At 37.0% G+C, this 15,700-nt stretch overlaps 1 protein-coding gene across 4 annotated transcripts in view; it reads right to left on the reverse strand.

Moving 5' to 3' along the window:
- Positions 1-15,700, reverse strand: part of STK39 (serine/threonine kinase 39) — an 88,645-nt gene that overhangs the window by 10,850 nt on the left and 62,095 nt on the right. For all 4 annotated transcript variants that reach the window (XM_039555057.1, XM_039555056.1, XM_010406833.3 and 1 more), the window contains 2 exons: positions 9,687-9,739; positions 7,773-7,841 (listed from right to left, as the gene is read on the reverse strand). In XM_039555057.1, coding sequence (XP_039410991.1) covers positions 7,773-7,841; positions 9,687-9,739 — 122 coding nt within the window. The remainder of the gene's footprint in view (positions 1-7,772; positions 7,842-9,686; positions 9,740-15,700) is intronic.

Genomic DNA, 15,700 nt, shown 5'->3' on the forward strand with positions numbered 1-15,700 from the left:
CAAGAGAAATATTAAAGCATTTGAAGATCTGTGGCAGCTAACCAGCAAGTGTTTATTGCTAGAGAACTATAAGGACCCAGACATGATTCTGATAAGTAAGAAATAAAAAAAACCAGAAAGATCAACAGCAAACCTGGCTTCTCTTCTGAGGAAGCTATTGGACACTGATACGGCAGAAGCATTAAAAACATTTAGGAATGTATTATTCATGAAGAGGCTGTCATTAGAAATTTATCAAAGGAAGATTAGGGCTCACAAATTTGTCTGATTTCTCAAAGTGTGGTGCTGAATCAGTAGATATAGATAAAAGACAGTGGATATTATCTCCATTTAAACATTTGATACTATGATAATTTCCAACAGCTCAATTTGCAGCCTCACAATCAGAAAACACAGATTAAAGAGGGCAGGTACAGGATGACAGAAGACCAAAGCAGTTCTACATTGAAAGGAACACTGAGAGACTGAAAATGGTCTCCTACAGCATCCTAGTGAACAGGGATTCTAGAGAACAATTTCAACCTGCGCCTTCCACAGTTTAAAGTAATTATTAACACCACTTGAGCTGTGTGGTTCATGAGTTCTGAGCCCCAATACTGTATTAATTCCTTATTCTATACAGACAACCTAGGTTTAGGCTCATTCATGTCATTTTAGACATTAAGGACATTAACCAGCATTTGGCACCAGGCTATCTTGTTCCAAAAGGAAAAAAAAAAAAAAAAGAGAGACTTGGTTGGGACCAAAGCTTTAATAACTAACCAATTACCCTAGGTTATTCAAAAGCATGGCAGAGACATCAGAGTCATATATTCCTGATCGACTTCTACCCACAAATAAAGACTTTAAATACTTACCCTTGCTCAAACTGGAAAAAAAAAAGACCCCAACACCTTGACAAAATAATAGCAGACGTCAAACATCTTCATATTAAGACCCATTAATATGGAGTATTGATATCCAAGGGTCACAGGCAAAAACTGGAAAACTGAGGACTGATAAAGTAATACACAAGTTGTAATTTTTCTCTGGTAACTGATGGAAAAATTTGCACCCAACAGAAGCAGTGTATTTTATGAGACAGAAGTACTGTATCCAAATAGAAGGTGAAATAAGTTAGTGCTGGAAATCTACCTATTTCAATTCCAAAACCACATTATTAAGCTCCTGAATTCTCAATTACTTAGTATGGATAGCTGATCCCAAGGTAACATTTTACATTCTACAATCTGTGAGAAGAGGGGGGAAAAAAAAAGGAAAAGACCAAAACTGTTATAATTGGTTTTATTGATAAATTAAAATATTAATGCTGCTGGAAAATTGTACCTTTTCCCAGAAACTTATGAAAAAAAAAGTGGTTGATATTTCAAATTGATTTTTTCTTCCCCCAGAGGATGTGAAAAATGCTTAGGCAAACCACTGCATGTTTAAAACAAACTAAAAGGATAAGTAAACAAAGTAAAAGGATATTCTACTTATCCATTATAAAAGGATAAATAGAATATATTTAGATAATTAAATACTTATCTATTTCAGACCTTGATTCTTCATGTGCCTAATGGAGTAGATTATTTAGGAAGGTGAGGGATGAGTACATACATATTTCATCATTTCCCCTTCATTTTGATGATCCTGAGCATTCTAAACCTCAGTCTATTCTCAAATGAACATTTAAAATAAAAATTTAGACCTGCTGCCCAACACTGCTAGTAGGGCTATTTAACAAGCCTGAAATATTACAGTAAATTGTGCTCTTGCATTCTCTATACAAAAGAATTAGTATTTCATTTGCAAAAATGAAAAAATCATTTCCCTGTAACTGAATGTAGAAATCAAGTGCTGGTCTTCAGACACAGGTTTTGACAACAGTTTGATAATCATCAAGATACTGAAGACAGCTCTAACAAGTATCTTCATCACACTGGATTAGATCTGAAATATATAGATATAGGTCTATGCAGAAATAAGGCAGGTCATATTCTGCTATGCATATTATTACTTTGTAATCTCCTCTCCCTATCAGATCTTCACAAGTCCTCCTGTCCCAAGTTCAGCTATGAATTATAGATAATGTTCTGACAAAACTATTAAGAAGATGAAATAGCAGCCAGGCTACTTCAATACCTTGTATCTGAAACTTGAAACAAGGAGAATATATTTAGAAAAGACTCCCTGATGTGATGGTGTTAGGTTCTGAAATAAAATACATCTAGTTTGAAGAACCTCAATAAATCCTTATTTTGACATCCTAACCACTGGCAGAGAAGTGAATGCCAAGGAAATAAAGAACAGCAAGTAAATTACTACTGAAAACAGGAACATTACATATATTGCTGCTTTTGCAATTCCTGGTTCAAATTCACAACTGGGTTTTTTTTGTTTTCTTCTTAACTAGAAAGGGAAATCCTTGAAACTTTGATTCAGATCTATGAAGGGCAGGAGACACACTCCAAGCCAAAGAGTTTATCACTTACTGTATCAGGCAAAACACAAACTAATCCCACTAATAACCAGACAGATTTATTCCTCATTTACACAGTTAAGTAGGAAGCAGTGGACTGTGTGTTGAAAAAAGGAACTTTCTTTGAAGGTGCTTTCCAATTATACCTTTTTTTTCTTTAAAATAACTAAAAATTATTACTTGCTTTATCATGGCTGTCAGACAGGAACATTCACTGTGACACATGAACACACATATATGTATGTGTGAAGAATAATTTGCACACTTGGGAGAATTTATAGTATACATATTTATAGTTCTGCCATAACCCCAGCAACAGTGATTATTCACCTAACACAATTTTTTTTTAACCTTGAACCTTTAAGTTTCCACCACACTGAAAATTCATCACGGTGGGATGAATTTGACTTCTGTGAAACCTGCCAGCTTCACACAATACACTTCCTCAAGTGCACCCAACACTTAAAGTCTAAAATAACTTAGGTGCAATTAGACACAAAACTTCATTAGCTGCAGGTGCAGCTCAGGCTTCCAGAGCTCCTGGCAGTCTCATCATTATGAGTCACCCTTCAGTGCATTAGCTCTAAATGAGCCAGATGTGTTGAAATATTTAAGTCCTTATTTAAACCCCGGGGATTTTAGAGATATTCTTCCACTTACAATGCATTTGCATGTCTTTCTAAAGAGATACTGAGTTATGTACACATGTTGAAGGCACGTAAGTTTCTACAAAACGCCTTAAAACACAGTCAGGTTTTCATTAAATCTGTATGTTTTCTTTCTGGATAATATATTAAAATTAAACACAAAGTATTTTGTCTATCTAATTTAGCTGAAATTAATTGGTAAGAATTTTCTCATTAGAAAGTTTATGGGTACATTGAGCTTTGGAATAAATAAAAATGTGATACACTTAACTAAAAATTCAGTTATTTCACTCAGTTTGAGCCACACAAAAAAAACCCAAAACTTCTAAAAAATTTCCTAAATATTACAAAAATCAGTGCACCTCAAAATATTACTGATATTAAATGACAAACCTAAGGTGCCTTCAAATGGTAGTGCTATTCCAGTTACCCACCCATACTGCTCTTTGAGCACATAAATATATGCAGTGTTTTCCACTCATGCAGCTCTATCCCATTTACTAATTACAGTAAGATGAGTTGGAATTAGTTGAACAAAAGCCATCACTTCACTCAGTTTCAGATGACTAATCTAACAAGCCAAAGTAAAACTAGGTATAAGCAGATGCAGAGCAGAACCTAGGAAAGCAAAGGATATTTACTGTGTAAGTCCATGGCTTTTCTAGGAATGTAGATTATCAGTGCCACTGTAAGGCAACTGTACTAACAAACTGGGCTTGTGCTTTTTCACTGGTACAGCATCATACTGTAAGACAGTCAGCTGTTTCAATGCTTTAATGCTTTTAAATGCTTTAATACTGTGATTAATTGGTAACTATATATTACTGCTATATTATGTTTTATATATATTACTTACTGTTTAACAACCCTTGAAATAATGCTATTCTGGATTTGGTCAGATGCATGTTCTCTGAACTCGTGGTCAATAACTTATCCACAGCCATGTTGGGCTTTCTTTGTAATTCTAGATGCCAATTTAAGTTCTGTTTACTTACCAAAGTAAACTCTATCAAACTATTATGACATCTACTGTATTCACACTTCTAAGAAAATATTCAAGATGTTGATGAAAAAGCTTGATACATTTAAAATATAACCTCACTACAAAATACAGTCTATTGGGTTTTCAGCTGGTTCTTCTAAACACATTAGGCCTTTCAGCAGGAAGCATTTCCTCTGGTTACTAAGTGGGTATCTCCAACATCAAAGACTTTTAGCAGAAGTTAATGTCAGATGTATTTAAAAGTGAAGGTACATCTTCCATGATGCTCAACATTTTCAGAGATACTTCCTTGACAAAAACATCTTTTAAAAGCTACATTAATATAGTAGAGGGCAAATGCACATTTCTTGATGGCATGGATATCAAGGGTTTTATTTAAGCAGTATTCAGGAAGGGAGGAGGGTGGTGGTTTTATATATACTGCAATTTAATAATTGTAAATACACCTTCAGGTTCTGAAATTTAAGCAAGGACTCCAGAAAATTAACTGTAGTCTAAGGCTTCATTGTAATTATATGCACATTATATATACCAGTGGAGTAGGACTGTAACTATGTGATTTTCAACAGAATTGACTGCTGATATGATTTGAGTTTTCCTTATGGTATCAAAAATATAATGAAGCATTACCCAATGAATGTTTACCAGATAATATACACATATTGCATACACACAGAGACACATTATCTCAAAGTGAATTTTGAAAATATTCCGGATCTGATTTAACATAGATATTTCAGTACTGCATAAAAATACCTCATCAGCAAGACACCACTGGCTCCAAGGCTTATTTTCCCCTCTGCAAACACAAACTCTAGTCTGCTTTTAAACAAATGCTCTGTGCTGATTCCCTTGATCCGTGGACCTTCTGTGAAACAATGCTAAAGGAAAAGAAACCAGCCAATCAGACCAAAACTAAACATGCAAGCTGGGATTTTTGCTTCTCTGCAGAACAGGTAGCTGAACTTGAAGTACATCAGAAAGGAAATCTTCCTGGGAAGCCTGTGTTAAGTGAAGCAAATCCAGCAACACTCAAAAGGTGAAGCATGTTGATGCTTAGCAGTGAATTCTATAGAACTTTACATGTCAGTTGTTAAATTCTATACACTAACAATTTCAGCTCACATATGCCACGGCCATACTTTCCCAACAGCTTTTGCTGACCCCTATTTAAGTATCCTTTCAGAAGATCAGCTATTATGCTGACAAATTGTTGAGTTCAACAAAAATAGGTATTTTCACCTTCCTCTTTTGTCTGAGTCTCTACATGTTTCAACATCCATGAAAAGAATCTACAGGAACAACTTTTATGAGACAGTCTCAGTCTCTTTGTTTTCATTCAGGTTACAGAGGCTGAATTTCTGCCTGAATCAGCTGAAAAATGAAAGGTAATTTATCATCTGCTTTCAATCTGGAAACTAATGGAATCAGTTCTTCTGGTGAAGAAGGTTAACCAAGTTCTTCTATACTATTCCCTTCTTCCTATATAGGAAGATTTTAAACCTTATCATTTTGGGTGAACGAGGTGCTAACATAATTTTACACAGAAAATTAGTTTTGTAAGCAGATTTGCATTTTAAGCACCATCTGCTCTCTTATATGACCTCTGGCTTTAAACTGAAACACTTCTTAAGATTGCACTGTTACAGTGAAATATTCTAACAAAATACAACTTTAATTTTTTACTTAATTAAAAGCAAAATCACACTTTGCAGAACTCTTCTTTCAATAAAATATGAAATTTTAAGTAATTTTCTAGGAAGGTAACAATGTCGAAACATACTTGAAAACTTCACAGGTGAAGCAGACACAAGATTATAATACAAATTCATTCAAGAATTTGTGCCTGTGGAGCTTGAGGTAAGCTACATCATAAAAATCCCACCATAGAAACTAAAAAAAGATTAATATAAACTAAATATAAATTAGTGAAATTAAATATAAGTTGATTCATTTCATTATATACAAGAAATTTTATTTCCTTATACTTTCTAGTACCACAATAAAAAAATAAAACATGAAAGTACAGAAGGAACCATCATAATCCTAAAAATCAAAGTCTGATGCAATTCAAAACAGGGACTAAGCAAGAAAGTAAACTTTTATCACTAACTGGACAGTGTCTCTAACCAAGCCTGCTAGGGAAAAGCTTGTTTAAATATTTGTGCTTCTTCAAGGGCCAAAGTCCTATCACTATGGGATGGGACTTTGTCACATGAAGAACATCTATTTTCATTTGCCTTTCTCCCATCATGCACCCTGCAATATGATAAGAAATCCCATTCACGCTGCCATTTCCACAGAAGTACTGCACTTTGCATTGAAAGAGAACTTTGCAGCAAAGGGAAAATGAAGAAAGGAAAAGATTTCTCACTGGGTCCCAGGAGGACTTGCACTGTAGCAAGTCACCAGCTGTGACTCAGAATGCCACCTGACTGCCCAGGCAGGTGGGATAGCCAACAAATAACAATTCTTTTGTTAGCCAGAATTTTTTTTTTTTTCCCTAAATGAAAATTCTACCAAAAATATTTTCAGCGGTGTGGTAATGACATTTTTCATACTGGATGTTTAAAGAACAAACTAAGGCCAAGCAACTGCTCTGCCTGAACCCTTAAAATAACAGTGCAGCAGAAGTGACTTTGAGAGTGCCTACAGCCTGTACCATCTGCAAGCCTCCCTAAAATACTTTTTCTTTAGAAATAAAGGTAAAAGATTAGATAGGAATTTTATTTCTTAGATCAGCTAGAATCTATCTAGATTCTGATCATCCAAAAGCAAAAAGTACTGGCTTCTCTCAGAAGGAGTTTAACTACAAATGCAGAGAGAGTGTATTTTAGATAATATTCCAGGCAAGTCATGAACTTCCGGAGTTGTAAAACACTCTCCATACCACTGAGGAGTTTGGTAAGGAAATCTTAACGTACTGGTAAGAATTTTTTTGCCACAACACAAAAACTGACTTGCTTGTATTTCTCAATTCAGTTCTCCCTCACCTAGCATATATTATCCCCCTCTGATTTTGGTGACTATACATCTACTGGTCTTGAGCATCCAGAAGAAAGGAAGACGGTACAGAGAAATAAGCACTTCCAAATTAATCATCCTTATGAGGCACTGAATTTCAAGTAAAAGAAAATAATAAAACATTACTAAGCATGGAAAAGAAAAATAAAGAAGTATTTTTCAGCTACCAGAAAACATTTCTGATTGCACTTATTTTTTTTTAACACAGAAATAACAACACTAGGTGCAATTTCCATAGGTCCTGAACAGTCTTGCTCCTCCTCCTATGAACCCAAACAGAAGACTTACTAACTTCAGAGCTGCCAAAGCAGACTTTGCAAAATCCTACTGACAAATCATTTTATTATTGAACAAAAAAATGAAGTTGTCACAAAAATGATCAATCATAGAATTTCAACAATCCTTCAGGACAACTATATTATATTACCCCTCTCAAACCACTGAAGAGATCTGACTTCCTAAAGCAATCCTTGGACTGGTATCAAAATTGCCTTGTTGATTGAACTATGCATACATGAAAGCAAAATTAGAACAAAAAAGATTTTCTGAAAACCACTATCAGAGAAAACATTTTTTTCACATCCATTTAACACAAACTTGTCACAAGAGCATAATTGCAAACAAAAATGTAATTTACCTATAACTACATCATGGCCATCAACCAGGCCTGCAGAGAACAGTTCCTGAGAAACGCCATCTGCTGTGTCTGTCCAAAAGGTGAAAGGAATAAGTGTAAGAGCCCACAAAAACAACAAGAAGTATCAGTCATCCAATGCAATTTATCAAAAAATGTATTTTAATTCCATCCAAAACACCCATGGAGGCAGGATTTAATTCCTTTAATTAGGAGGAAAAAAGATAATTATCTTATCAGCGTCTGCACAGCAAATCGCACAAGGTAATGACTTGATTCATTGCAAATCCCCTACAGACCTCTCCTGGCCACCAGCATTTCTCCTCTGTTATCTAGCTGCATACTTGTACACATTTTACAAGTTCAGTATTTTCACAACCAAGAAAATAAATAAAGCTTTAGCGTGGTTTTCACTGTTTTCTTTATGCCCTCCATTGTTCTGCATATCTAGACAGAGACATGCTGAATATGCTTTCTTGTTTGTTACAAGTGGGGTAAAGGAGTTATATGAACAGTCATTATTTTGAGATCTAGGTTTTAAATAGCTTTTAAGTATTATGACTCAGGAAATTCAAAGCTTTGGACTGATTTTCTACTAACTGCTGTACCTGAGTAGGTTAATTCCTAAGTCCCTGTGACTAGTACTTTCCCTGGATAAAGACCTTAGAAGGCTTAGATGTAAGTAGGTAGGAACAAGCCTAAATTCTATCTAGGTCTCAACTGTAACGTGGCCCCAACACCAAACATCCTAACGGAGCTCATGCTTTGAGGCAGTTAGATGAAGCTGCATCATTTCCTCAAGAAACACAGAGGTGAAAAGCAAGGTAGCTGAGCCAGATGTGGTTTCCGGAGGTGAGAAACACAGCTGCCTTCTGGCTGCCTCAGTGACTGACTACAGAACAGTCCTGGTACATCCTCTTATTGTTTGAGCAAGTAAGAATACTCAAATGGCTTATGTAACTGCTTCCCAACCAACTCTTTTGGCAAACCAAGATGTTCTGCTCCCAGTTAAGTAACAGGCCTCTTTTGTTATTACTCATTGCCAAAATCAACGAGAAGGGCAGGTAGATGACACAGAATATATCCATGCACAGAACTACTGTACATCAAAGATACTATGATTTACTGTGAAAGAAATACCTCTTCCAATCTGGATTTATTTTTAGGTGAAAGCTCTTTGAAGACTATTCTAAATAAAGTGAATACTGACTTCTAAAGAATATGAAATAGGTTCATAGTTCAAAGGGCTGCAATTTACCAAGGACGATAGCTTATTACTCAAAATATTAGCCTTCTGTGCATTTTATCCCAGTAATACTTGGTTTTCTTCAAACAAAGGCAACTGTACAAGTCCTTACAACTCTTAGCACTGGAAAGCCTACAGTTCTACAAGTATGCAGTAGAGTTTAAAATTTCAGTACCAGAATTTCTTTCTGGTGATAATACTAAAGCTAGAGATACAGCTCAACTTTCAGTTGAAGACAGCATTTGAGAAATGGTGTGCATTTTATATTCGTTAATAGACCTTCTTTTATTATAAAAGGGAAAGCAACTAAAATATTACCACCATCACCACACACACCTTTATGGCTACTGTATTCTATTTCCTACGATGTTTTCCAAATGTGAAAATGGAAATATTTCTAGGCAAGATCTTATATACCATATAGATCATTTCAATAAGACATGAAATTGATAAAAGTATACTGTGAATAAAGTCTTCTAATGTATGTATTATGCAACCTTGTCACTAGAATTTACATGCATTTGCAATTCTTACTCCACTGAGGTTCAATATAAAGCTCTGCACAGTAGGAAACATTCCAGAGAGGCAGTCTGCATTAACCATAAGCAGTAATCCATTTCTGAAATACCTTTTTAAGCAGTAAGAGAATAATTCAGTTACAGGAGCCTTACCTCTGCCTGGAGTAAACTCAAACCGTATGTCATTAAGTTCTTTCCTGGAGTTCCTGAAAAACAGTCAGTGCATACATTAAAATGTAATGAAGAACAGAACAACTATTCAGTTCCTACATCCAAAGAATACATCTGGCATTGAAAACCACATTTTTGTAGCGCGTATTTCCTTGAAAATACTGCTCTCCCAAAGCACCCAGACTGGAAAGACTGCATTGCATTTTCATGGCAGTATTTTGGGGAAACTACCAGAAAAATATGCTTGAGTTGAAAATGCATACGGTAACGTAAAGGAAAAAATTAAGTCCTCTGATAGTTTCATCTTCAAAAGACACTCTGCCTATTGACTCTAATAGTTCAACACAGTTTGAGTCATGTGTACCTTTTCCTCCAAGAGCAACAGAAGATTCACTTGGACTTAAAGCTCCCTATCTGAGCTAACATTTATACAAAGATGTTTAAGAGACAAAGTATCCAGCAAATGTTAGCTGCTGAAAAGCAGCGGTCATGCACAGTTGATGCCTGAAGTGGCCACCTAAAATCAGAGACTAGACAAAAATAAGGGAATAAAGGCAGGTATTTATTTGAAGGGCCTTCAAAGGTTCACCCTGGGGAGTCCAGAGGCTACTGCCAGGATGGACCCCAAGATGGACCGCAGGTCATGAGTTCTTCACACTTTTATGTTTGGTTCATTTGCATAGCAGGGTTAATTCTCCAAGTAAAGCTTCAATTAATGATGTAATTTCCCCAAGCTTGCCCCCCCTTTTAGAGGCTTTTGGTTTGTACTTTTGGGGCCTAGGATGGTCTGAGTGTCCTCGGAGAGGAGGCCTGGAGAGGCTTTGTTATGTGTAACCAGCACGAGAGAGCAGAAATTAACAGGCAACAAGGAACTTCAGAGTTACACACTAGGCAGTACAGGATTTGAAAAATACGAAAGTTAAAACCTAAGGCATCAAGTGTTTATAAAACCATTTCAAAATGAGTAAATTCTTTCAACTGACCACCCTTGTCTCATCAGTGCGGTTCTACCTACACATAAAATGAACAGTAAAATGTTAAATCCCAAGGTTTCCTGTCTTCCTGGTTGCCACAAAGAGTGTTTTAACCAGTTCAGTGTGTGACACAGTCATAAGGGAGTTAATACCAATATTAAAGAATTCCTTTACAGCCTCATACTGTGCCCCAAGCCTCCATTCCTCGCATGTTTACAGCTTCAGGTTTAGTTAATAATTTCTACCATCAACAAAGCATTAGCCTCTGCAAAACAGACGTCCATCTCATTTTTGGAAATGGCAAGTCAACTGAGCACAGGGAGGAACCTAATTGCCTTAGCCTGCTCTTTTTCTAATGAATAGCTCAATCCACTTGAAATGCTAATAGCAACAGAATTTTGCAGTTCATTATTCTTCTTCTCAGCAAGGAAACTGTATGCAAGCTCATATTTCAGCATACCAGGCCATGAAGTCTTGCTGTGGGAAAACTAAATCCAATAGGCAGGCATATTCAGCTGTGACTTACAGCTGTTATTGCTTGCTAAGTACTTCTAAGAATATTACAGAGCCAAAAGCAGCAACATGCAGAAACACAAAACCCAAAATGATTGGCAACACAGACAACAGCAAGATAGCAAACCCTGAAAAATGAGTATGCCACATGCAGTGCTTTAAATGAAAAGTACTCACTCACTGAATCTACTAAATGCTTCAAAGCTGAAGGAGTTTTGGGTTCCCAAAATTCTACTCTAAGTAAAGAACTATAGGAATTTAAGATCACTAACACAAAGCTGCAAATAATGAAGCTAGCCAGGTACAGATTTACAAGGCTCATTTACTTCTGCTGTAGAAGTCTGCTGCCATTACATGGAATATTGCACTGTCTATTTTTGCTCAACAGAGAATTAGTATGAACCTCAGTCTTTCCCCCTTTCTCTCTGTCCTAGAAAAACATGGATAGCTTTCTGTTAAAACAAATAATAACAACAAAAAAGAATAATATTAAAAAAAAAATCAACTTAAGACCCATCTCCAAGTTCCCTTTTGACAAAAACTTGTTTTCCAAGAAAAAAGGGAAAATGCACAGAAATGTAGCATTATTCTTAAATAAGAAATGTCCTGACTGAATGTGAGATGAAACTCAAATATTCATTTCCGGCACATGCTTTGGAAGAAACAAATCAAGCAAATAAAAACTTTCGCACCTTTGCAGAGGTAAACAAAGTAAGACCCAGATGATCTTTAAGGTCCCTTCCAACCCAAACCGTTCTGATTCTGTGACCAAGAAACCTAATACATTAGGTTCCCCAATGATATCTTTCCACAGACCTCCCATAAGTAGAACATCTACCATATAAAAAGGCACTAAGTAATTACGAACTCTTATGAAAATTACCAGCTTTTCACAGCTCTATGAAAGATGAGCTGCTCCTGATACACTCTTTCCTCCAGCTGGCTGCACACGGGGTGTATGTTACTTTGTCTCCAAATTCCAAACTATCCCAAATAAAAAGTTAAGAAGTCAAATCAGTTTATTTTAGTCAAGGTGAAAATTCAATAAAGTTTGATATGTATTCAGCAATCCAACTTTGCTATTGAGAATTGTTACACTGAACTATTTTGAACTTAGGATACTGCTGCTTTCTCTATAATGGTATACAACTATTCAGGAAAGCAAAACAATGGCAGTTTGGCAAGATTAATTTGCTAGAAGCCTGTAAGTGCTTTTGCTTCTTATTCCATTACCTTCCAGACATTTATTGATTTCCATAAATTATGTATCCCATTATATAATCCACCAAATAGAAGATGCACTTGAGTTCTCCCCTAAAAGCTCCTCATGCTCTTTTCCAGCCTTTAGACACTTTTCTGGTTCTAGTTAATGTCACTGTAGCTGCAAATTAGTTTGCTAGTTCCCTTGGTGACAACCGTTTGGATTTGTTGATTTATTTGTAAACAGAGTTTCCAAGCAGCGTTTCATTTGTTCCTTTTTTTTTTTTACTTACATCCATTACACTCTTATCATGCAGCAGCACACAAACTTTATTTCTGCTATCTAGAAATAGGATTGGAAGAAAGGCACTTAGTATCTTTGTGATTAATAATTTTATCTTCTTCATCATTTCTTAATGGTTCCTATTTTCTCAAATGCATTTGTGAAGAAGTTATTTCTATTTTAAAATGCCAACTCAGACCTCTTCACCATTTCTTATAATACCTCTTATGTGCTTCTAGCTCCGTGCCATTACAGACTAATATACCTTGATTATCATGGATAAAACCAGCCCATCCCTCATCTCTTTTTAGAAGTAGTAAATTTTAAGTACTTTTGTGCATTTTATTACACTGAAAGTTGCTTTTCATTATGCACTCACCTCCAAAGGGAAGAATTCCAAATGTTTGAGTAAGGATGACACCAAAGCACACCATGCTAAGACATTCTGGCAGCCATCTTTCTGGCAAAGTAATTTCAGAATCTAGAACTTCTCACTTTGTGAAAGCATGTTCTGCAACTCTTCATAATTATTTTGTTTACATCAGGACCACTTGATGTGCACACCAAGACTGCTAGGTCTGATTTTCAAGGGAATAATGCTTCCTCAAGGAACTCGAAAAAGCACGAGGGCCACCCGCTTAGCCCCCCACCTACAAACTTTGGCAATCCTGTCATTAGGATGTAAGAGGAAGATATTTGTTTTGAAGGAAGTTATTTGCAAAACAATGCTAATATTTACCAAAATCAGGATTGGAGAATAAACAAATTATGCAGCTGTTCAGATTGACATGGTTGTACTGACAAAATCATAAGACATGAAAGAGATTCCAGGCATTCACACTTAAAAATAAAGCCTTCAAATAATTACCTAATGATAGCATAATTCCTGCTACAGTCAATTATCTGTGTTCCACATGACTGACAAAAGATCTGTGTTGTTGAATTAAAAGAGAAAATTGTTTGTGTAATGATACAACTGTAAATTAGAGCCGTTAAATGTCATTATTTCTTTTGTCCTTAAAAGCAGAATGTCCGTCATGTAAGTGCAATTCAAGAAAATGAGATATCTTGGAATTAAACTTTAGGACTAAATCATGCTGGCATACTTTGATTATGTATCAGGCAGTAGATTTCCATTTTTTTTTATTACCTTTTTTACCCTCACAAATTTATCCACCATTTCTTATGCAGAGTTATCTAAAACATCAGCTTCTATTTCTGTCTTGGGGTGACTTATTTAGTGTACTTATTTAGTGTAGTGGTTTGGCCCAAAATACTCATTACTGCTTATCTTCCGTGAGATAAGAATTAGGAGGAACGCAAAGCAGGCACCAAACTTGAAAGAATATAAAGAAGTTTATTAACAGACTTAAAAGAAAAAAAAAATCGTACCACACCTTCAGAACTTTTCTCCTCCCCCCACCTTTCTCCCTTCTCCCACTGAAAATTTAAAAAGACAACCCTTGAGATGTTCAGTCTGTTTACCACTTCCATAATAACCTTGTTCAATCCATTTAGGAAGAGGAGTCTCTCTTGTCCATGCTATGAAAACATTATCACAACGAGACAGCCGCCCGGGTTGGTTCTCTGCTCGCATGTGAGTCCCTTCCCCCCCGACTTGCAGCTTTTCCCACAACTGCTTTCGAGGGTCCACTCGAAGTTTTTTGGGGTACAATTTTAACGTTGAGCCGTTCAGAAATAAAAGTTCTCTTTACCCAGCTCTGGGAACATTTAATCTCTAAGAACTGAGGTTTTCTCCTTTCCCATTTGGAGCAAAAGTCCTCATCGCTTCCACCTCTCCCTGTTAAAGCTTCTCATCAAATTACAGCTGCATCAGCATCTGCTTATCTCAGCGCAGGTGCTTTTGCTCACAAGTACGAGTTGAACACTCCACCCCCCATGCCTTCATGAAATTACAATGGGTACTCTGATATATCATAGCTTTACAACAGAATTTCAGCTTTAAGCATCTCCTCTTTCTCCTCCCTCAGGTTTTCAGCTCTTCACAGCACTAAAAGGGTTAATCTCACCTTGGCCTTGCAGCTGGAATTTTGTTTATCACTGTTGGTCACATGACCTCTGCCAGACAGCAGCAGAATCTTGGCCGCACTGGAGAGGGGGAGCTGCCCATCTGCCCACAGCAGGGCTGTGGGGGGGTTCCGCGGGTGGAACAGGGTCCATCGGCTCCAGGATGGCCGTGGCCTGGCCTGGCCTGGCCCGAGCAGGGCCTGGGCTGGGCCCGCTGGCCCCTGCATGGGGCCTGCAGCCACCTGTCCCAGCACTGGAAATGAGACAGAGCAAGTCTGCCTCAGGGCTTCTATTCTTAAGTGTGCATCACAGAGGTGGTCACAACTTTAAGTGGCTTAAAGAATTGTCCATATTCAAACTGGCCAGCTGATAGGTTCTGTCAGGTCACAGAGGAGCTGTAAGCACCCCTTTCCAAGAACATCACTTACAGGACTATGCTTGGCTAACCCATGACAATTTCACACAAGCTTCAGCATCTTCCACACAGCCCTCAGGGACAGTCTGTACTCCTGGACGAGATGCATCCTACCATAGCTAAGTAACTGTACATTGTTCCTTCCCAATGTAAGAAAAATATTCTCAGACAAGGTAAACCAAAAGAAGTGCATGTGTGCATGTGTGTAAGAACACTTTTTGTCTCTGAATTGCTTGCCTCATTTTCAGACTTCAGCTACTCAGTCATCACATGTGGTTTCCAAAGACTGATGTACGGAGCTAATTGTCCAGGAATACAGGTACTGACAGAATGTTAACCACCACAGCTGACTCATTAGTGGAAGAGACAACAGCAGAATGCAGAATATGTATTCTTTTCTAGAACCAGAAATAAGCTCATCTTTAACCAAAACAGTAGGACTTTATTATGAAAAGCACCGTAACAGTGGTGCCACATGGCACCTTTTATCAGTCAGCCTTTCCCCTCCTCATACTCCTAATAAGTCCCATTCCCACCAGGACAGAATTTTCCCCACCACCAGGGGCTAATGACACTGGCCAAG

This window comes from Corvus cornix, chromosome 7 (assembly GCF_000738735.6).
Source record: "Corvus cornix cornix isolate S_Up_H32 chromosome 7, ASM73873v5, whole genome shotgun sequence".
NCBI classification, from domain to species: Eukaryota; Metazoa; Chordata; class Aves; order Passeriformes; family Corvidae; genus Corvus; species Corvus cornix.